Source organism: Macrobrachium nipponense, chromosome 3, assembly GCF_015104395.2.
Source record: "Macrobrachium nipponense isolate FS-2020 chromosome 3, ASM1510439v2, whole genome shotgun sequence".
Lineage (NCBI taxonomy): Eukaryota > Metazoa > Arthropoda > Malacostraca > Decapoda > Palaemonidae > Macrobrachium > Macrobrachium nipponense.
In genome coordinates this window covers 50,094,720-50,119,406 of record NC_087202.1, presented here as the reverse complement: position 1 = coordinate 50,119,406, position 24,687 = coordinate 50,094,720, and the positions used below count along the sequence as shown (strand labels likewise).

The window sequence follows — 24,687 nt, the reverse complement described above, 5'->3', positions numbered from 1 at the left end:
GTAACTGAGAATGGGGTTGACAGAGAGAGAGTGAGAGGGAGAGGAGGTGAGATAGCGTAGACGGGGTGTTAGGGAGAAGAAAGAGGAATAAAGACAGGGAGGGTTAAAGAGAGACACAGACAGACAGAGACAAAGAAGAGCGGGTGATTGGGAGGAGAGAGAGAGAGAGAGAGAGAGAGAGAGAGAGAGTTGGTATTAGTGAGAAGAAAGAGGGAAAAGACAGTGATTTTTGGAGAGAGAAAGAGAGAGTAAGAGAATGGAGCAATAGGGAGATGAAGAGAGAGAGAGAGAGAGTGGGGGGGGGAGGTGTTAGGTAGGAGAAAGATGGAAAATGTGAGTGAGAGACCTTAGCTTACCTTACAAACCTTACAGTTCGTTCGGGTTGCCCCAGGTCCCTCAGTGTGAGGCGCCTTTAATGTCTACCAGAGAGTTGCTAGTACATCTTCCGGTATATTTTGCATCTTCCAATCTTGGATGGTCTGGGATGCAGTTTAGATATTTGTCGAGCTTATTCTTAAACACATCTACGCTCACTCCTGATATATTCCTCAAATGAGCTGGCAACGCATTGAATAGACGCTGCATTATCGATGCTGGTGCGTAGTGGATTAATGTTCTGTGTGCTTTCCTTATTTTTTCCTGGTATAGTTTTGGGCACTATTAATCTACCTCTGCTTGCTCTTTCTGATATTTTTAGTTCCATGATATTTTCTGTTATTCCTTCTATCTGTTTCCATGCCTGAATTATCATGTAGCGTCTCTCCTTTTCTAGACTATATAATTTTAAGGATTGTAGTCTTTCCCGTAGTCTAGGTCCTTAACTTCTTCTATTCTAGCTGTAAAGGACCTTTGTACACTCTCTATTTGTGCAATATCCTTTTGATAGTGTGGGTACCATATCATATTGCAATATTCAAGTGGACTACGAACATATGTTTTATAAAGCATAATCATGTGTTCAGCTTTTTCTTGTTTTGAAGTGCCGTAACAACATTCCCATTTTTGCTTTACATTTTGCCAACAGAATGGCTATTTTGATCAATATTGCATTAACATGGTTTGCCATATTCATCATCACACCAAGGTCTTTAACTGCTTCCTTATTTGTGATTGTCTCATTATTAGGTCCCCCTATATGCATATAGCTTTCCTTCTCTGTCTCCATAATTTATTGATTCAAATTTATCAGAGTTAAATACCATCCTATTTACCTCTGCCCAACCATATACTTTGTTAAGGTCTCTTTGTAGAGCGTTCCTATCTTCATCACAAGTAATTTCTCTACTTATTCTTGTGTCATCAGCGAAACTACTCACTACCGAATCCTTAACATTACTGTCTATGTCTTCATCATAATAACAACAATATTGCAGCTAGCACCGTACCTTGTGGCACACCGGATATTACCTTGGTTTCATCCGATTTCTCATCGTTTGCAATAACTATCTGTTTTTCTGTTGTGTAAAAATTCTTTTAACCATCTTCCTACTTTATCTACGATATTGTGTTTTCTAATTTTCTTTGCTAATATATTATGGTCTACTTTGTCAAAAGCTTTTGCAAAGTCTAGATAAACCACATCTGTTTCATTTCCGCTTTTCATATTTTTGAATATGTTCTCACGGTGGACTAACAGTTGGGTTTGTGTACTTTTTCCGGGTACGAAACCGTGTTGTCCTATATTAACAAATTATTTTTTATTAAATGTTTCATAATATTTTTTCTTCATTACCCTTTCATACACTTTCATAATATGTGATGTTAGACTCACAGGCCTATAATTATTTGCCTCTAGTCTGATCCACTTTTGAAAGTAGGGGTGATATATGCTAATTTGTGCTCATCATAAATCTTGCCTGTATCTACACTTTGTCTTAATAATATTGCAAGTGGCTTTGCGATAGAATGAACTACTTTCTTTAACAAAATAGCAGGGACTCCATCCGGCCCTGCAGCAGCTCCATTTTTAATTTCATTAATTGCCTGCACAATATCAGCTTCATTAATTTCTATGTCAGCTAAATATTCACTATTTTCGTCCCTTACTTCTATATCATTATCTTCATTATCTATTCTAGGGGTGAATTCTCTCTTATATCGTTCTGCCAGTATGTTGCAAATTTCCTTTTTTTCATTCGTTAATCTCCCTTCAATTCTCAGAGGGCCTATTTCTATTCTTCTTTTATTCATCTTCTTCGCATATGAGTATAATAGTTTGGGGTTTGCTTGATATTTAATAGGGTTTTTTCTTCCAAGTCCCGTTTTTCATTTTCTTTTGATTGTATAATCGTTTTTGTTCTGCATTTTTCTATCTTACTTTTTAGTTCTATAACTTTCCATGCATTTTTTTCTTTTGCAAGACCTTTTTTCCACTTTCTGATTTTCTGGAACAAGATCCTTCTGTCTCTTGTATGCATGAATGATGTTTACTTTTCTTCTTCGGTATATATTTATCCACTATTTTCTCCAATATTTTATATATATCTCCGTATTTACCCTTATGTCATCACTTACGAAAATGTTATCCCAATCTTTGTTTAATTCTTCATTAATTTCTGACCATTTATATTTTTACTGTAGAAGTTGTATTTTTCCATATCCTTCCCACTTTTTCATTTCTTGCTTATCTCTATTTTCACTTGCTTTGGAATGAACTGTTAATTCTATGACATTATGATCTGAAATACTCGCATTATAAACTATTATTTCTTTAACATAATTCATCTCGTTCACAAATACTAGGTCTAAAGTATTTTCCTTTCTTGTTGGCAGGTGATTTATTTGTTGAATGTTGTATTCTAGTAGCATATCTAATAGCTTTTCAAATTGCCTCTTATCTTCTGCACTACTATTACTCTCTTTTTTATATGTATAAGTTTAACCACAGTCTCCTATTCGTTTCTTTCCATTCTACGAAAGGAAAGTTTGAAAGTCACCAGATAGGAGAATAGTCCAGTCCTTGTGATTTCTACATATATCATCCAATTTTTCAATTATTAAGTCAAACTCTTTAGTATTAGGAGGTCTATATATTACTATGTTCATCAATTTTTCAGATTCAAATTCTACCGCTATTAGTTCACATTCTGAGTTACTATATTTCTCATATATTTTTCCTTGTTTTTTGTCTTTCCCATATATTGCGGTTCCCCCTTGATTCCTATTTTTTCTATCTGATCTATAAGTTTGGAACCCTTTTATTTGATCATCATTCCCAGTCTCTTGGGAATACCAGGTTTCACTTATATTCATTATATCTATTTTCTTTTCATTTTGGGTTAGTTCTTCTAAGTACTCTATTTTTCTTTTTGAGTTACTCGTAACTAAACCCTGCGCATTCATCACTATGATGGTTTGCGTGTTTTCTCCTTCATTTAATATTGGTAGTAATAAGGATTTTCCCATGTCTCTTTCCTGTTCTGGTATGTTGTTCTTTTTTTCATTTCCAGAAAATTCTGACATTAAAAAATCCAACTTTTCCATAATATTTGATCTTCCTTCATCATAATTATTCATTTTGTGTCTGAATCTGCAATTTTCTCCGTTTCTGCAATATCCTCTTGCATAATAAATACAGTTATTATCTCTTGAGTAGAATTTCGGAGCTGATGCTTTGAAATTTTTTGCTGACACCTCTGCATATCTCATTGGTGGTTTGCTTTTCTCTTTTACCTGATATTCTTGATTTCTCTCTTTATTTGTTTCTTTCTTATTTTGGATTTTATTACTTGGTTGGTTATTTATTTGAATATGATTCATGGCTACAGGGTGCATATATTTGCATTTTTTGTCGAACTTACATCCTTTTCCTTCTTTTAGGTTTTTACATATTTTTGGATGCAGATCTCTGCAATCATCCCCTAGCCATCTAGTAATATGCACATTTACCATATATTTCATAGTTTTGACATACCTTAGGATGTTTGTAGTAACATCTTTCTCCAAATCTGCAATTCCCTCTTTTCAAAAGGTTGCAGATTTTGTCTTGTCTATTTTTTCCTCTTTCCCGTCATTGTGTAGATCTGGGTAGAGCCTCTTCGGGATTGCTTTTCTGTTGTCATATCGTAATTTATTTCTTCGTAGGTATGCTGTTTTATTGCCTCATATGTAGTATCAATGAGTATCTCTGCATCCATACTTTTATCTTGTTCTTTGCTTTCCTTATTTTTTTCTGTCATTTCATTTTTGTTTACTTCTCTTCCGTTTTCCTCTTCTTCTTTTTCTTCTTCTTCTTCCTCTTCCTCTTCTTCTTCATCCTCAACTATTTGTACATTCAATCTTGATTTAATAACATTGTCTATCCATGATAGACATGTTGAACAAAAAATTCTTGTATCTTTTCTCAAATCTTGCATTACCTCAGCACACTGTGGATGGGTCAGAATGTTGCATGCAGCACATTTTCTGATTAGGTTTTGTGGATTGACTATGCTATACCAAACCTTACACAGTTTGCATGCTTTTGGCATTCTTTTTCCTAATGCATCAATTAGGATATTCACAAGATTCACCTTATTCATTTTCTTTGTCGGAATATGTTGGTTTATGTATATTTTCTTTATGAGTCTCTTGACCACTTGGATTTTATTTGGAACTTCTTCAATTATTTTCAAGATGTTTTCATTAGATTTGTTCCAGTTTGAAGGATTATATCCTTCTAATATATCTATGAATGCTTTTGTATCTTTTTGGTTAGGACTGTTGCTGATTTCATAGATGAGAAATGCCAGTTCCCTTCCTGCTACCTCATCGTATTGCGAATCTGCCAAGCAAGCTAAATTACGCCACCTTTTCCCGCAGTTGGAACTTACTGCCATCTTGTTCTGATTTCAGTATTACACTTGTTAAACTAACTTAGAAGACGCTTTATCCTACTATTTTCACACTAATCTTATCACCGATAGTTCACGAACACTTCTAGATATTTCTCAAATTCTAGTCGTATGTTAAACTTGTGATATCTGTTGATTAATCTGACTTCACGCGGGTACGTCTCACCAAGCAAGATGGCTACTACGAGAGAGAGAGACAGAGAAGAGTGGTTGTTTGGGAGGAGAGAGAGAGAGGGAGAGAGAGAGAGAGAGTTGGTATTAGTGAGAAGAAAGAGGGAAAGAGACAGTGATGGTTGGAGAGAGAAAGAGAGAGTAAAAGAAAGGAGCTATCTCTTTTCTTTCTTTTTCATTTAACCAGACTGAGTTTGAGCCACAGCAACGCGTGGCTGGGTACAGCTAGTATATATATATATATATATATATATAAGATATATATATATATATATATATCTATATATATATATATTATATATATATATATATTATATATATAATATATATAATATAGATAATAATATAAATATACTATATATATATATACATATATAGAGTGTGTGTGTGTGTGTGTGTGTGTGGGAGTTTGTTGATTAGCAATTCGTAATCTACAACTGATCCTAGTATAGGATAACTACAGTGTTTATTTATTTGTCCCATTGTCCCATGCACAGTAATATCTTATAGAAATTATTGACAATGTGGTGAATTTTGTTTGTGACAAGCCAAAATTGCCGTAACTTGACAAGCATGCCTTTTGAATAGACGTCACATATGGGAAGAGAAAATAAAAAGTAATACCAGTGGAGAAGAGGTAGGAAAAGTTATATGTTTTAATAAACAACGGAACTGAAGAACACACACTAGTATACATAAGCAAGCCATACTTACGCGTTCTTGGTAGACGATGTAGGCTACGAATACGAGGTCGAGCAAGATGATCAACACAGCATCCACCAACCACGGGAGAAGCAGGTTCTTGATGTCCTGAAATTTAGAAGGAAAATTGCTCATTAAATTATTTTGCTTCATTGGTTTAGTAAAAGTTCTTTACTAATAGATAGAATTCTTACTTTAGTTTCATTTGATTATAAGAAAAATGGATTTGCTTTTACGAGAAGTTGTATTTGGAAATTTTCGTTCTATTTTGTATATATGTATATGGAAAGGAAGCGGGACGCAGGTTCCAGTGTTGACAAAGAGTCTCTCTTAAGCACGGTGTCCTTATCTTTTAACATCTTAACTGCAAACGCTGCGCTAGAATGTAAACACCCCGTAGAGGATGTAGTGCCGTTAGTGTATCACATGCGGGCACGGTAGGCGTTACTTATGTTCTTTGCAGCACTGCGTGTCTTGGCCCACTAGTAGCAACCCGTTTCGTTCCTTATACTGTACCTCCTTTCATATTCTCTTTCTTCCATCTTACTTTCCACCCTCTCCTAACAACTGTTTGTGTGTGTGCGTGTGTGTGTGTGTTACCCCGCTACCCCGGGGTATTTCTCGCCTGTTAACCTGCCTATGGTAGCTTGGGCCATCCTGAAAGAATAATCTTACCACACACAATGAGACGACTCCAGATTAGCGATGGCAACTGAATCAAACTCCGAGCTACAAAAATAAATTTATTGAAGGATAAGCAAGCAAAGCTCTTTCTATCAAGGAAATTTGGATTAACTAGATCTTTGACAAATACCGACACCTTATGGAGAGAACGTGTTGTTCTTCTGCGACAAATGGGAAACTGAACCAAATCCAAAACCTGAATAGCCATTAAAAAAAAAGTCACATAGTAAATATAGTCTCTTCTCATGTTTCCTGCAGTAATCAAACATTTTCATGTGGCATAATTAAAATGTAGGAGTAGAGTTCCTGTCAGAAAGAAGACGACCCCATTACAATTTATAACTTGTGAAACATTAAATAAAAAGAAAAATGCATAATAATATAAAATAATCAAAGTAAAGAAAAGGTTCTCTGCACTGGTACATCTCATAGAGACTCAAATAATAACTTTGACACTAAAAAAAAAAGATTAGCAAAACATCTTACTCTCGTGGTTTCACCGCACAGCTCCAAAAAGAGTAAATTCTAAAATCGTAGTGAACTGCAATTCTATGAACAGCCCTCAAGCAAGATGTAATGCCATACACACACACACACACACGCATGAACTCTCTGATAGGACACTCCCCCTTAAGAGGTGGATGTTAATCTCATGATGTTTAGTTCGAATTTTGAGATGAGACTGCGAGTCCCATATCCTTCGACACCTCCGATTGCAACTCCCTGTTGTTAGCAGCCACCATGTACATAATCCATTGCAAAAAGAGAGTCCTTTCGTTGGATGAAAGTTGTTAGGAATGAAAATGCCAGAAGTTATCTAACTGTCCTGACGGAAATGACATTAAGCTGCTATGAAAGATTACCTCTGCAAATTGTAACTTGCTTATCTTGTCCGATGTTGCCGTAATGGATTTGGGGAAACGAATGCAATTTTCTTTAGACGTTCAGCGAGTCGAAACTTTGTCAATTGACGGAAGTTACGGTGGCTGATCGCGCAATGAGACAACCCACGGTGAGGTTATTCCACAGCTGGAGCGGTGAAGTTGTGCCTGTCAGAAGTCGTTTAAGTGCGCGTGAGCAATGGTGATAGTGTATGTGTGGTGGGGGGAGGAGGAGGGGGGGAGGAACAACTTTGTGGTAGGTGGTGGGAGCGGGCGCTTATTTGTGTGAGACCTGAATGAGCAGAGTATATTGTTTCACAAAACTCTTTTGTCTGGAAGTTTAGATGTTGATAATAGATTAATCTTTTGATAACCTAAAAGACTTCCCGGAATTTGCAGTACTTAATATATATGGTTACCTAATCATAAGCATATAACATTTTACAGAAAAGTTCCCAAACTTGATATCTCGGAAATAACAATATTTCAAATTAATACTTTAATTTGAAATATTGTATTTTCTTTACAAGCGTTCCTATTGAATGTTAGAGGATTTAAAAAAAATTTCTTCTGGTATTGTGATGATGAGTTAACCACATTTTCCTGACGATATTTGACAGTTTTGTTGAAATTAAAGGATGCAATTATTATTATTATATTATTATATTTACCATTGCTATAAAAACTAACGTCCGTAGATGTAGGAGGCCATTATCCTTGGGCTTAAGGCTGTTAGTTTCGTAATGTGTAAATGAAAGGTTAGAGCTAACTTTATGTTAATTTCTCATATATATATATATATATATATATATATATATATATATATATATATATATATCTGTGTGTGTGTGTGTGTGTGTATAAGCGAATACCATAGGAAAATGATAGGCAGGAATCCAAGCGCTTTCGTCTTTATTAAGACATTGTCAAGGAACGGTCCTTGACAATGTCTTAGTAAAGACGAATGCGCTTGGATTTCTGCCTATCTTTTTCCTGTGCTATTCGCTTATTTAATGAAGTCACGTGCATCTACTGTGATTATTATTAGCATATATATATATATATATATATCATATATATATATATATATTTATATTATATGTTGTTTATACATAACACACACAAACACATGTATGACTGGTAAAAATGTTCTGTTAAAACAGAATTCCACCTAATAAAATGAGCCCATAAAAATACCAAAATATAAAAAGTAAGTACTATTTTTCAGAGACTACTGTCTCTCTCTCTCCAGGTAGGTAATGAATGAGACAAGTTACAGAAAGGTGGTATCTATACAAAGAGATCCATCCAAACGTTTTTGTATACACTCCTTTGTCTTTGGGGATTGGCTTTTGTTGGACGTTAATCAGGGATTTGGCTTGCAGTGAATGCATGAAAGTTAGAATGCTGGTTTTCTGTATATGGTGAATTTGTATTCTGTCGTGTCTCTGATTATTAAAACATCAAGAAAAGGAATTTTTTGACTGTTTCCATTCAACTTTAAATTTGATGCTGGGCACTAACGCATTTAATTTTGAAAGAAATTCGTTGAAATTGCCCCACCTATTATCCCAAAATGTTAGAATATCATCTACATATTTCATCCATGGCATGTTTTTGGGTTTTATAGCATTTATCTATAGTTTCAAAGTATTCTATGTATAGATTGGCTAAAACAGGACTTAAAATGCTACCCATGCCACACCCAAATTTTTGCTTATAGAATGACAATACGTTATTAGATACCCATAATCCAACTAACTTGATTATTTTGTTAAGGGCCAGTGGGAAATTCTCTGAACAGGGGGCTAGTTTTTCCCTCTAAAACTGTAGAATGTCCTGTACTGGTACTTTTGTGAATAGGGAACCTACATTAAGGCTTAAAAGTTTTATGTTGTGAAGTGGTAGCTGTGCTTCTCTGAATTTGTGACAGCAGTTTCTGAAATATAGTACTCACTTTCTATATTTTGGCGTTTTTATTGGCTCCTTATATTAGTTATAAATATAATACAGACATACATACTCCATATACATATATATATATATATGTGTGTGTGTGTGTGTGTGTGTGTGTGTGTGTGTGTGTGTGTGTGTGTGTGTGTATAAAACTTCTCATAGTTTATAATTCAAAGAAAAAATGAGCCTATTCTTGATCTGGTATTCTAAAGAGTGGGAGCTTCCACGTTGTTTGATTTTTAGAAAAATACCAGACTTTCTTCCCTGTCTGGAATTCCCGAGACAGCCTCCTCCTGCGAAGCGGACACGTGAAACAACTACCCATTTAAAACCTTGAAAACAATCTCCGTTTTCGCAAAAATTTAGTCCCGGGTTTGCGAAAGGCAAATCAAGATTCTGATTGGAAGGCATTCTTCTGCAGGAGGCGTTGACATCGGAAAACCGATGGTAAAGTCGCCGGACGGGCGAGACTGGCCAAGAGAGAGTGTTTCCATCTCTCTCATTTACGGACTTTACCCCCATCTCCCCTACCTCCTCCTCCTTTCCTCCCCCTTCTCCTTCTTCTTCTTCTTCTTCTTCTTCTTCTTCGTGTTGCTCTGGGTATTTCAAGTCTCACTTTTGCATATATAGGTTGTGTGAGTTTTTATGATACCCCCATTCTTCTTCTTCTTTGCCATATCTTGTCCCTCTGAGAACATTGCAGCGTCGGTTAAATACACCTTCTTGTATGCAGGCTGTTAAAGAATGCTCCACGCACTGGAAGTCAGTGGAGATCAAAGCGTTTATTGCACTCAGTGTCATGACTGAACGTCTTTGAAAAACTCCACGCACTCACATTAGTTTCACCTTTACAATTTTTGGTCATATTTTTTTTAATGCTTTTAATCTTGAAGAAACTTCCACTGCTGTCTCAGAACGCACAAGATCATCATTTTTGCACATATCTACAGTATTCACAAATGACGAAAATTTATTAAGACCATTAGATGAAAAAGTAAGGTTCAATCAACGGGCAGTGTCCTAAAGGACACGGTAAATAAACCTTTTCCATTCTTACAAATAAACTGAATTGGCATCTCCGGGACACTACACATTAGACAATATTAGTTTTCCATGAATAAAGAGAGAGAGAGAGAGAGAGAGAGCTCCTACCTCGTCTATGTATAAACTATGTTACTCAGCTTTGGTACAGAAAAAATGAAAGCTGCCACGCCACTTTATCGAAAGTGAATTTTGATAATTTACATTTAACTTGTCCCATCCTGCAAGAGAGAAAAAGACTAAGGCATACATGCAGACAGACAAGGACTACGATTGTTTAGAGAATGTTAAAAATAAATTAGAAGAAAACCGAACCTGTATTTTACTATATGTATTTTAGGAAAAACCGTCTCAGTGTTATGCGATATATTTCGGAGAACACCGCCTTCAGAGCTGCTGTCATCTTAATATAGTATCCAATGAGATTAGAATTTTAAGACGTAGGGTGCTTGTCATGCATGGAAACTTTAGAGAAGATATTAAATAGGAAACATACGAGAGGTTTATATCAACTTCCAGACTCAAGCCATCTTCTTTATGTTTATGGCTATCTTGATTTTTCTGTTGATTTTATTTATGAATGAATACAGCTCACCTGAATGTAGAAAGAAGCTTTAAAGATGTTAAGTAAATACTTGAATATTCAGTCACTCCACGGCTGGCGTACCAAGGACCCAAGGCCTGATGCAATATTCAGGCATGTCTGTCCTCTTGTCAAAAAGGTTGAATCCGACCTTAGAGACTTCTTTTTTCACGGCTTTGGGTCGGCATATGACAGGGGTCGGGTGGGTGCTGGGTGAGCAATATAGACGAGGGGTCTCGAATTCTATGGTTATGTATTGTGCTCCTCCTCCTACTGGACACAATAACATCACAAGCCTTGGTGGGGTTTATAACTTTACCAACCCAGCCACTGAAACTTCCAATTACTGAGGATGACAACAAGGTATTTATATATATATGATTTTCTTCACCGTCGGCATATTGCTATTTATTACTGGTATGGTCTTAGGTACGCCGAGTGAATTTGAGTGTCAAATTGGACTTTGGGTATTATTTTGTGTAGTGAAATCATGTCTGTATGTATTCCTATGTATGTTTGTGTCAGTCATGCAAAATAATTAGTATAATTGTAGGACTTGTTACGATCGAGAAATTTGGTAGCAATTAGCGGCGAGATTTGTGGGATGAAATCTAGATACCTAACTAAAACTCAGCAGGTCTCTCTCTCTCTCTCTTTCTCTTTCTCTTTCCCTCTTTCCTTCTTTTCTATCTGCGTGCACAAACTATTAATTAAGAAAATTTAATGGTCATATGATAGTTATTTTCTCAGAAGTTTCACTTTCATCTGGAAATTTTCCAACTGGAAGGCGATTCCAAGGAAACTGAAACCAGGTTGAGGTGAAATATGATATTGAAGAGTTTGGTGGCAAAGTTTTTGAAGAGTTATGTCATATGTGTCATATGTAATATGATACATATCGTATGTATGTATCTTTAATTCAAGTTCTATTTCTAAAGTGAAGTTTCTTATCACATTCTAAATTGGTTTGCTTTTCCAAATTGAAGACTTCTTTGACTGGAAACTTATTCTTGCATTTATTTTTCTCCTTATCTTTATTTCGATAGTTATTTGCCATGTGCCATACTGTCTTTCTAATATTTTTTTCCACGTTTGAGTCTGAAGATTTCTCTTAGTTTTATATTCATGCTTACTTTGTTTTTTGAAGCCTAAAGGATTCTCTATTTCCTTATTATCCTGTCTTAGGTTTTGATTGTTTGAGTCTAATCATGTCTATTCTATTTTTTTATTTATTTGACATAAACTGATTAATTTTCTCTCTCTCTCTCTCTCTCTCTCTCTTACACACACACACCCCACCCCTTAACCCACCACTCACACCCCCCCCCCTACCCACACACACATACACAAACGTGCGCACAATCGTACTTGTAAAAACTTCATAGCACCTATACCTCTTATACGAGAACGACCTTTAGCATTATTGGCTCATTAAATTCCAGGTCAAATAATGCCACGTTATTAATTTCCTCGGATGTCTCTCTTTCATCCTTTTCTTCCTTAACTGGTGGACTATTTCCCGGAAATTGAAACCGGGTTTTAATTTCGTTTCATCTGAGTTCCCGTCAGATAAAATTCGGCAGCCATCTTCCAAAATTTAATTTCAATATTTGGAAGAAATCTGCGTCGCATCAATATTAGACGAGCTGTGAATATCCCTAGTGGCATCTGATGTCCTTATTGTAGGTTGAAACTTCAATCGTCCCTTTAATAATTTATTAATGCTAATTGATGAATTGATTCATTCATTAATTAACTCATGTCTTTATTCATTATTTTTTAAATATAAAGACTTGTCTTTTCTCTATTATGATGACCCCTCTCGCGGGTATCACTTTTTCCTTTTTTAAAACTTTAATATGTCTCTTCTCTGAATATTACTCAGGTTCTTGGTATTAACATTTTCTACATCGCAAATTTAATTTTTTTTTTTTTGGGGGTGGTGGGGGGCGGCCGAGGGGGTTGTTGGGCGTTTAACTACGTTTCATCTCCATATTTCTTTCTCTTTGTTTTTCTTTTGGGGTAGGTGGATGTTAAACTACTTTTCCCCTCTTTGTTATTTATTTATTGTTTTTCTTATTTTCAAAACTTTTATTTCCTTCGTTATCTATTTAACTCTCGGTTAATTACGGTTCTCAGGCTTGAAACCCCCTTTCCGTTATTTAATTGTACTTTGTACTTTCTCTTTAATTTCCTTCTCTCTCTTTATAAATTTTACTTAACACTTATCATTCAAAGACTCTTTCCTTCTGCGTATACTTCCTATTCAGATTTTGTTGGTTTGACTATTTATCCCTCTTCACTTTTGCAGAGGTGTACGTATTGTACTTTTACTCTGAGGAAAACTATGGTGATGAAGGCACAGGGGAGAGTAGTAAATCCAAGAGCATGCTCGGCAGTACACATTTTTAGCGCCATCTTTTTCCACGACATACCAATGACGTGGATTCCGGATCATTCGACTCCAAATGTCTCTGAGGGTCTTACCAAGTTTTGTCAAATGTTCGGGATAGTAATGAGTGAAAATTATGCCATGCAATATATTTGCATTTTTTTTAATAGTACCAAAAATCCAACATTTTGCAGATATACAGGAAGAGCTAACAACGTTCCCACAGATGGTAAATAATTAAGAAATCTAGGCATTTAATGGAAAATTAAAGTACTTTACGTAATTTTCGTCATTCATTTGATCATTACTCAAAAAATCCAAAGTCTCTCGGACAGTCAGGTCAGGCGAACAACATAGCCCACAAATGGACAAAAATTCTACAAATTTCACCGAAAAATGCTTCAGTGAAATTATTGTAGTCAACGTGATCAGAGAAAAAAAAAATAGGGGATTTATATACGTGATTATTTCTTAGTAAAGCGTGCTTATTATGGTAATGGCGTCTTTATCTTGATTATAAAATTTTTATAAAGGGTATCTCGAGTTCTCGGTAGACGTAATACGGTTAACTCATCAAATAAAGGCCATTATCTGGACGCGGTTCCATTGGAAAAATGCGAGCATCGACGTATCACGGCCAATGATTCACTTTTTCATCAGAACTTAATAAGCTCTGGTTGTTGTTTGATCCTTGCGCTTTGGGGCCCTATATTTTATGACCTGTTAATTGAGTTTATTAGTAGTGAGATGGGAGCTTCATAATTAACCGTTTTGAGACTAAATATCATAGCTTTGTTTGTTATGTCTTTACTTGACATTTCAATTCTACATATTTCATTCTGTGATTACATAATTTCATTTTGTATTCATTACTTTATATTACATGTTACAGGCTACAGCAGTCTATATTTGCAATATCATCAATCGATCAAATAGAATCAAACCAATTACCGTATTTAGTGCTTTGGCAATCAGCTATTTCATTTCCTTTGATTTTTATGAGTGCGGAGGCCGATGGACAGGCGATTCCAGGTCTAGTCAAGATCTGATAACAACACGACACAACAATCGAGGTAAGATTAGGTTTGAGGTCAAATGGAACCGATATTTAATGAATTACAGGTGAGGGAGTGATTATCACTGATTTCGCATTCTTTCTTTATATATATATATATATATCTATATATATATATATATTATATATGCCTTCTTGGTTGAATGCGTTGGTAGACAGCTGGCTTATTTACAAAGCTGTCAATAAAATCTGAAATACATTGCATGGGTTCGAATCCTAGCCTGGTGTCGTGTAAAATTCTCTTCAGGTATAAGTTATTCGAGGTGTAGCAAGTTCGATTTGAAGGTATGCCTGTGGCCTATATTTGAGATTGTAAAAGCCACGTGAATGAGAGGCAATACTAATATATATATATATATATAATATATATATATATATATATATATATATATATATATATATATATATATTATGTGTATGTGCGTGCACCCGCCTTCATGTGTGGTAGAGTGCTAATATGCGAATGTATGTGTGATAAATTAAAATTGTGGTGGCAGTGGCCATTTGTTTTCTGTTCCCTGTGTATTCACCCCTGTTAGGAGGGACCCCTTTATGTGAAAAACAAATGATATATTTACACTGCGAATTTCGTGTTATTCTTATTGGACGGCGAAAATGATTTTCATACGAGCCTGGTATGATAACAGACAGCGTGCGAGAGCAGTCAATTATAATTGTACGATTTTTGCAACGACAGCGCTGCCCACACACTAACAAGGTCGGTAAATGGCTGCAGAGGCGAAGGTCACAGCTAGGTCCCCTTAGGAGCTTTCCTCTAATTCTAACCAATGGGTCACTAATTATACAGTCATTGAAATCATTAGTTTGGAATTAACTCCTACATACAAGATTTTCTGGGAAGTGGAACACCAGAAAATCGGTTATGTTCTAAAGTGTTTTAAATGGATGACCATGTATATATATGTGTATATATATATATCTAACAAAAGGAACCCTTAAAAACGCCAAAGTATAGAGAGAAAATACTATATTTCAGAGACTGCTGTCTCCCACTTCAGGTAGATGAATGAGAAAAGTTACAGAAAAGGTGGTATTTATACCAAGAGATCCATCCACAGGTAAGCCAATTTAGGTCACTCCCGCTGATAATCTTCCTTTAATCCTCTTAAGCGTCGGTTGAGTGAAAACTTTGCCAATGACATCTGAATCCCATGCTCCCTTTGAGATGTTCATTATCTGTCTCCGTTTAATCAAGGTCGATACAAAAGTCAAATGATAGAATCGGCCTTGATTAAACAGAGACGGGTAATGAACATCTCGAAGGGAGCATGGGATTCAGATGTCATTGACAAAGTTTTCATTCAACCAACGCTTAAGAGGATTAAAGGAAGATAATCAGCGGGAGTGACCTGAATTGCCTTACCTGTTGATGGATATCTTGGTATAAATACCACCTTTTCTGTAACTTTTCTCATTCATCTACCAGAAGAGGGAGACAGCAGTCTCTGATATAGTGATACTTTGGCGTTTTTATGGGCTCCTTTTATTGGATAGAATCCTGCTGTAACATAACATTTTTACCAGTCTATATATATATATATATATATATATATATATATATATAAATATTTCACAGGAAAACAGCAATCGTTCGAGATATATTCTCAAGGAAGCAAGGGAGACGTCTTCTAGTAATTTAAAAAGGCTTTATTAAGCGACGTTTCGGGGTCCAGCCCCATCATCACGGCTGTAAAAAGGTTTAATACACATAAATATAATAAAAAAGACTCATCCTAATAACTAACATACATTTAAAATTCATAGAAAACCTACTACAATGCTAAGAAAATTACCATATCAAGTGAAAGGGAGAAGACGAGTGACAAGAAGAAGAAGGAAAGGTTCCAAGTAAACATAGTTATGCCAGGTAAAGAGGGGTAGCGGTAGTTAGATTGTTTAATTTTGGAACTATTGTTTTATGAAAAGCGATTCGAAAACAGCAAGCTCTTGAGAGAAGAAGCCCGTGTAATGACTTTAAAGTGTTTGTATTCTATATTGAATTTGCATTTTTTTGAATGATCACGAATGTTCGAGAATTCTGGTGAAGACAACCGGACACCTGTTCTATAACTCACCCCCCTGTGGCAATCAATGCGGACTTTAAGAAGCCTACGTGAGACCCGACATAATCTCCCAAAGTACATTTGGGACACGAAAATAAATAGACCGCATTGGAAGTCAGAAGAGGGCTCAGCTTTTCTTTATATCTAAATAAAGACCCAATAGTTAATGGGTTTCTTAAGATTAGTTGACTTTTTATGGCCGGACAATATTCACGTATTAAACGTTTAACTTTGGTATAAAACGTTGTATCACTGATAAACGGGACACTAGCAAAGAAAGGCATTCTAGGAGCAGTTGGTCTGTTATTTTTCTCTATTAATTTATTATTTAAAAACTTGGTTAGGTATTTGAAGAAAACCTTAGCTGGATAGCAGTTATCGGTGAAGTACTGTTGTAAAAGAGTAATCTCATTGTGAAATTCAGACCAGCCAGAGGAGAGAGAAATATGCCCCCTGTGGAAAAGAGTGTATATAAAGCGTTTACTTTAAAGTTAAAACTACAAAAGCTGTAAAACTTTGTCCCTAGTCCAGTAAAAGTCTTCACCAGAATTCTCGAACATTCGTGAACATTAAAAAAAATGCAAATTCAATATAGAATACAAACACTTTAAAGTCATTACACGGGCTTCTTCTCCTCAAGAGCTTGCTGTTTTCGAATCGCTTTTCATAAAAACAATAGTTCCAAAATTAAACAATCAAACTACCGCTACCCCTCTTTACCTGGCATAACTATGTTTACTTGGAACCTTTCCTTCTTCTTCTGGTCACTCGTCTTCTCCCTTTCACTTGATATGGTAATTTTCTTAGCATTGTAGTAGGTTTTCTATGAATTTTAAATGTATGTTAGTTATTAGGATGAGTCTTTTTATTATATTTATGTGTATTAATCCTTTTTACAGCCGTGATGATGGGCTGGACCCCGAAACGTCGCTTAATAAATTACCAGAAGACGTCTCCCTTGCTTCCTTGAGAATATATATATATATATATATATATATATATATATATATATATATATATAGTATATATATATGTGTGTGTGTGTGTGTGTGTGTGTGTGTGTGGGTGTGTAGTATATATATATATATATATATATATATATATCAACTGCGTATAAGTACAAAGATACACACAATGTCTACCAACACCAAAATTAAAAACCTTTTTAATAAATTAAGAATAAAAACACGATAAAACCAGAAACACAGAATAACAGTGAAAGGGCTAGGAGCGAATACAGAGAAACAAATTAATTATAAAATAATAATAATAATAGAAAGTATATATATATATATAATAATAATCATAATAATAATAATAATAGAACGAACAAGACACCTACCCACAGCGGTAGCGTAAGGAGAACTGAAACGAAAAATTGTTACGGAGGTGAAGTGTAAACAAAGCAACAGGTAATTGGGCAATAAACAGTTGGGTGGAAGACGACTGGTGGTTAAGAGAAGGTACAGTTAGCTTAATCATTATTGATTCGAGGGTGGTTAGTTCGTCTATATGTCGGGTTCTTCCTATAATATTTAAATGACTGGCATCTATGTGTGTTTTGCAACTTTTACTGTGATTTCTTATGTTAGATTGTTCTGGATTTGATAGTCGACAACCCGTTCTATAGCTAATTCCTTGATGAGAGGAAATTCGGACTTTTAGCAGCTTCCTGGTGCAACCGATGTAAGTGCCGAGATCACATCTGGGACAATTATACCTGTAAACGACACCGGAGGCAAACAGGGGGCTGATCTTATCCTTAACTATGAAGAGTGAGCCGATAGTTCGGGGGTTTATGGGAATTAGTTTTAAATTAAGGGCAGGCAATTGCTCATTGAATAGGTTGATGCATTTTTCCCTAAATTTATTATTATGGAGAAAGGGAAATCTAGCAAACATACGGAGCTTGGGGACACTATGGACTATTGGGGGTGGATTGAATTTCAGGTTAAGTAGCTTATTAAGGGATCTATGAAAAATTGCTGGAGGGAAATAATTATCCTTAAAGTAATCAGCAAGGAAAGTCACTTCAGTATGAAAGGTAGACCAGCTTGATGTCAGATTAATGGCTCTATGGAGGAGAGTTGACACGGAATTCATTTTAAAGTTAAAAAAAACATGAGCTATAAAAATTGTTCCCCAGGCCAGTAAAGGTGCTCTTTCTATAAATACCAGTATGAAAGCCAGACTCGTCGTTGGATATCCATCAAGGAACGGAAGTGAATTCTGTGTGTCTGTTTCAACCGTAAATCTAATGTTATGGTGTTGGTTATTTAAATACTCAAGAAAGGTATCAGCATGGTAATTACATCTGAACAAGGCGAAAGTGTCATCTATGTAGCGTCTATAAAAGAGTGGGCGGAAATTAGGGGGCATACATCTAGAGCTCGCTCCTCCAGGGAGCACATAACTATGTTAGCAAAAGTAGGACCCAGAGGGCTTCCCATGGCCATCCCCTCAGTCTGCTTAAAAAACCGTATTATTAAAAACAATGGGCGTGTCCACCACGGCTAATTCTAAAAGTAACTTGAATTGAGGTCTACTAAAATTTTTCTAATTTCTATTAAAATTCTATTAATTCCCATAAACCCCCGAACTATCGGCTCACTCTTCATAGTTAAGGATAAGATCAGCCCCCTGTTTGCCTCCGGTGTCGCTTACAGGTATAATTGCCCCAGATGTGATCTCGGCACTTACATCGGTTGCACCAGGAAGCTGCTAAAAGTCCGAATTTCCTCTCATCAAGGAATTAGCTATAGAACGGGTTGTCGACTATCAAATCCAGAACAATCTAACATAAGAAATCATAGTAAAAGTTCAAAACACACATAGATGCCAGTCATTTAAATATTATAGGAAGAACCCGACATATAGACGAACTAACCACCCTCGAATCAATAATGATTAAGCTAACTGTACCTTCTCTTAACCACCAGTCGTCTTCCACCTAACTGTTTATTGCCTAATTACCTGTTGCTTTGTTTACACTCCCCTCCATAACAATTTTTCGTGTCAGTTCTCCTTACGCTACCGCTGTGGGTAGGTGTCTTGTTCGTTCTATTATTATTATTATTATTATTATTATTATTATTATTATTATTATTATTGATTATTATTATATATTTTTTCTATTTATTATTATCATTTTATAATTAATTTGTTTCTCTGTATTCGCTCCTAGCCCTTTCACGGTTATTCTGCGTTTCTGGTTTTATTCTGTTTTTATTCTTAATTTATTAAAAGGTTTTTAGGTAAATTTTTAGTTTCAGCCAAATTTGGAAAAATGCAATAAAAATATATTTGTTGCATCAGAAATAGTGTGGTTTCAATGAATTTAACGTTTATTTTGACTGCAAACCAACCGATTTAGAGATTTACTATGTATACCCTAGTTCATCCCACCAATTATGGGGGACACCCTTTGGGAACCGGGGTTTTGGGTGGGGGAAGGGGGGGAGGGTGTTGGGCCGTTGGGGCATTGAATGATATTTGCAATAAATGAATAATTAATGTTCCAGCACCCCTCCCCCATACCCCTAACTAGGCCTACGGGGGGAGGGGGGTAGGGCCCCCCAGCGACCCCCCCTTAAAGCCACAGTAATTTTCAGGGCACCACAGAACCTAACAAACCCACCTAACTAACCTAGGGGCCCTGTACCCCTACCTAGGCCTAGCGGGGGGGCTCCGCCCCCTGCGACCCCCCCTTAAGGCCACATGATTTTCGGGGCACTACCGAACCTAATACAACCACCTAACCTTACCTAGGGCCCTGTACCCTACCTAGGCCTAGCGGGGGGGCTCCGCCCCTGCGGGACCCCCCCTTAATTAAGGCAACAGTGATTTCGGGGCACTACCGAACCTAATACAACCACCTAACCTTACCTAGGGCCCTGTACCCATACCTAGGCCTAGCGGGGGGGCTCCGCCCCCCTGCGACCCCCCTTAAGGCCACTACCTAACATCCATCAAACCAAATCCAAAGTGATGGTACTGCTGTATACATCGTTATACTACCACCATTATAATATACTCTATAAATTAATAAAGCTTACCTTAAACTGTTGGTTGATAAAAATGTGCTGGTGCTTTGAGGGAAAACGTGAAGCCGTTGCAAGGTTCCCTGACATGCAACTTAAAGTAGGAAGTGCCAGGTACCCGACGACCACATTGCACTGCAAACAATCGGTAGGAAATCGAAGGTCTGTCAAAATTAATGCCAGAAGGGCCAGCCACTACCTCTGCCATAGGTACAGGAAGACAAAATGCCGTTTTTTGCTTCATTATTCGAGTATTCAGTCAAACAAGGATACCAGTGGGACACTAGACAGGTAACTGTATTACTCCGCTGAAATGCTAGTGAAACTTAGTTTTCGACTCAAGTCATTCGTAATTGGTTATGAAACCCATGACGTCATAACGATGTCACACCTCTCAGCCAATAATGAGTAACTGGAACTGCTTTTGTTTGCGTAAGAAAGTAAGTTAGAGGGCTCATTAAAAGTAAACATTACCGTAGAGGAAACACCTCTCCCGACTTAGGAAAAATTAGGAAAAATTCGAGGTAAAAACTTAATCTTTTTTTTCTCTGTAAGTATGCATTAGCGACAATAATGTATTGAGAAGAAGTGTTTTGTTATCACGTGCTTTACTCGGGAAAAAATATCAATATAATAGATTTCCCATAATGGTTGAAACTAAAATATTACCGGTTTTTAATTTTAGTGTTGGTATATATATATATATATATATATATATATATATATATATATATATACCAACACTATATATATATATATATATATATATATATATATATATATATATATATATATATATATATATATATATATATATATATATGATAGTGTTTCTCCAACTTGAGACAAAAAAATATAAAGATTAGAAAGGAAACAGTCAAAGAAGCACAATACATCAAAAGCATTACGAAATTATAATTTTAGTATAATGGTAAGGTCGATACATACAGTACAGCAACAGGAGCGTGGATGGTGAGAAGCTAGTCTTAGAAGGTAAAGCAATGAGAGGGAACCTGGTTACTGGGAAACACCAGCACATTACAAATGCAGCTATGCGCTCTGCCTTGAATCTCATCAGTGCTAATGGCTTTGTTAGATTGTTAGGATGCAGATAACAAGACAGACAGACATACAGACAGGCAAACATACAACACTGTCAGAAATACGCTGGGTAATGATGATAACCGGTCGTGTGCTGACAAAGACTTTTAAATCTTTGTATGACCGTATGGCCTTAAGATAAACAAAGACGAAAGAGATCATAAAACAGGTTTGCGTTCAGACTTACGTAGCATAATCCGATAAAGAGGAGAACACAGGTGAGAGGTCCTGCCACAGATAGCGTGAGCATCACCTTTTTGAGGTAATCAATGACTGAAATAGAAAGATGTAAATGGATGTAAGAACGATATAAAAAAAAAAGGCTTTTAAATATTATCATTCAATGAATGAACGAAAACAGTTAAATGTGTGATATTCATTTTAATTTTGTTGGCAAGGAACCAGTAAAGAAACAAAGAAAACCAAGTCCCTGCCCTTACAAATAAATTCATAGTTATGATGAGTCCTTGCAGTATATTCATCTATGGAGGCAGATATTCGGAAGCGCATACATTTACTTGGGTTAGTACCTGCTTGTTTTAAAACTCATGACATTCCCGAAAGTCAAATTCCAATATCTCATGTTAAGAATATTTTTACCGAGAAGAAGAAGAAAAAGAAATATTTAAGAAGTATTTAGGGAAAGAAAGTCAGATAGATGAACAATACAACTTGCGACGTCATTTCATTCGTTAAATAGCCGTGCAGTGAAATCAATATCTCTTCACACAATACTCTCTCGTTGTTGTGGAGAATATGAAGTATTATTATTATCATTATTGTTATTATTATTATAAAATCTACTACCGAAGAGAGACGCTAAGAAATAACCAAAACAAACCAATGGAAAAACAAACATGGCAAATTATCATTCTTCTAAGATGGTCCGTTTCGTTCATTAAAACAACAAACAACAAGCGAATGTTCCATTGTCATAGAATTGAGGGAAGATGTCTGTGCTGTAGGTCCCTCGTCCAAGACAATAGAACACCACCACACAGCGTAGTCAGATGTCTAAAGTAGCAATGTATTTGGGTCGAAGTCATCAGCAGCTCATTCTAAAAGGATTGGGGGGGTGGGGGGAGAACTCTCCAGGGATTAAGGCAAATAGCCAATGGCAGTGTGGCTACAGGTTTCCGGAAGAATGGGTATTGTATTGTTACTATTGTATAATAATGTTATGGTAACACTGCAGGTCCTTGTTTATCTGTTCCCACGTGAATGCGTCTTCATATTGTAAATCGCTGTATATAATGGCCTCATGATAATGTGGATATATTTCCAAAGGAATGAGCTACAAAACTATAAAAGTTAGTTATTTTATACCGGCTCTTAATTAACAAGTAAAGTAAAAATCGTATTCTGTCTTTAGCCATACATCGCCAACTTCCACCCACACACTGGTTTAGATGAAGTTTGCCGAGGTCAGTGACTCTTTATGAATCACTATGTCTTGATTCTGGGCAACTTCAGCTCACAGAATACCAGACATATTCTCTGTTACTATGATTGTTTTCAGTGTGGTCATAGTGAGCTTTCAGGAGGTTTTTTATACACCGAATTCAGATGATTTGGATAATTCCATATAATAATGATAAATCCTGTATTATAGGCTATCTCGGTCCTTAACGAGTTATGGCATATATTCTACATAAATATGCATACTCTTGCTTACCTAATTCATGACGTTGATTAACTTGTAAAATTGTGTGGTGAATTTGTTGTAACAGTTACCATTTTACAGCCTTAAGTGACCTACAAGATTATACGTCGAGCCACGTGACATATGAATAGCTCAAACGAAATTGCCTCCTGAACAACCAGTTAAAATCTCTGTACAGTTAGAGACACTGACTTCATAGCCAGGCGACTTTGAATGTGCGCCGATATCATGACTTGCGCCTAGTGATGGCATATAAATATGAGGGATCGGAATTATATTTGATGTAATGGCTTATCAATGTTATACCTCTGGCTTAATTTCTTAAGAAAACCGATAGGAATTCGTTTTGATAAGTTATATAGTTTTGTATCATAATATGACTGCGTCGTAAGTCTTATTATGTCGTCGATTCTTCGTTGATGGCTAAACATTTTTTTCTGTCAGCGGGACCATGTGTTACGGACCGTGAGAGGTCCGCTCCAACTTCGATATTATTATAAACAAAAAGATTTCAACCCAAACAGTTGAAACTGGGGATACGAATATAAAAGATACACAAACACAACAAAGGTTTATTTACAAGCTTACTAACAAAGATAAATGCAGAATGGTATCTCCTATTTACATAAAAAAGGTACAATCTTACACTGCATGAACTGGGAGAACAGTGAAGAAGTGTTAATACTTGCTGGCAAGTTTCAGCTGACGGAAATCAATGCTCGAAGCGATGGCTTCACAAAAGGAGAACTATACTTCAGAGGTCTTCTTGACACCGTATTGCAGAAAACAATGTCTATTCTTGATACTTGAAGGGCAGGAACTCCTCAAAACCTCTTGTAGAACGTTTCTTCCCCGAAGTCTTGCTCTACGTCGAAATGCCTCGGTCATCCACTCCCGGACGACTTGACCAGATCCCGATTAAATTCTCGAGCGCCTTTTTCTCTCTGATCCTTCGTCTGTTCCTTCTTCTCTTATCTCTCTCTGAAGATCTCTGATCTCTGCTGCTGAGTTCTCACTGATGATCTGATCTGTGACTCTAACTCCTACTTCGTCAGTCGTATTTATAAGGCAACCTGGGGGCGTGGCCTACCAGCGAACATCACAGACTCCCAAGACGACGGGAACAATTTAGAAGAAACTCGACGAAGTATTGCATCAGAAATCGCGGCGTTCCTCACGTCACGTCGGCGCCTGTCAAGTTCCATAAAACTCATGCCGATTCTAGAACCATCATGAGAACAGGCACCTCCAACACATGCGCAAATGCCTCCTTGCTGCAGAACTTCTCGAAGATGCGTTTTCCTTTCCTTTATCTTTCTTTGCTATAAAGCAATTACCATGACACCATGTTAGACTTGAAAACTATCTGAGGAGTGTAAACAGAAGAGATATTGGCATTACATTAGATTTCAGCTGCTTTGAATGAAGAAAAAAAGACGTAAAAGAATAAACAAGTGATGTGCTGCATCCTGAATTTTGTAT

General features: G+C 36.4%; 1 protein-coding gene across 1 annotated transcript in view; it reads right to left on the bottom strand.

The window, feature by feature from the left end:
• The window catches only part of LOC135222196 (uncharacterized), a 208,696-nt gene that overhangs the window by 67,290 nt on the left and 116,719 nt on the right, over positions 1 to 24,687 (bottom strand). The window contains exons 3-4 of the mRNA XM_064260347.1: positions 21,730 to 21,815; positions 5,718 to 5,813 (exon numbers count right to left, since the gene is read on the bottom strand). Coding sequence (XP_064116417.1) covers positions 5,718 to 5,813; positions 21,730 to 21,815 — 182 coding nt within the window. The remainder of the gene's footprint in view (positions 1 to 5,717; positions 5,814 to 21,729; positions 21,816 to 24,687) is intronic.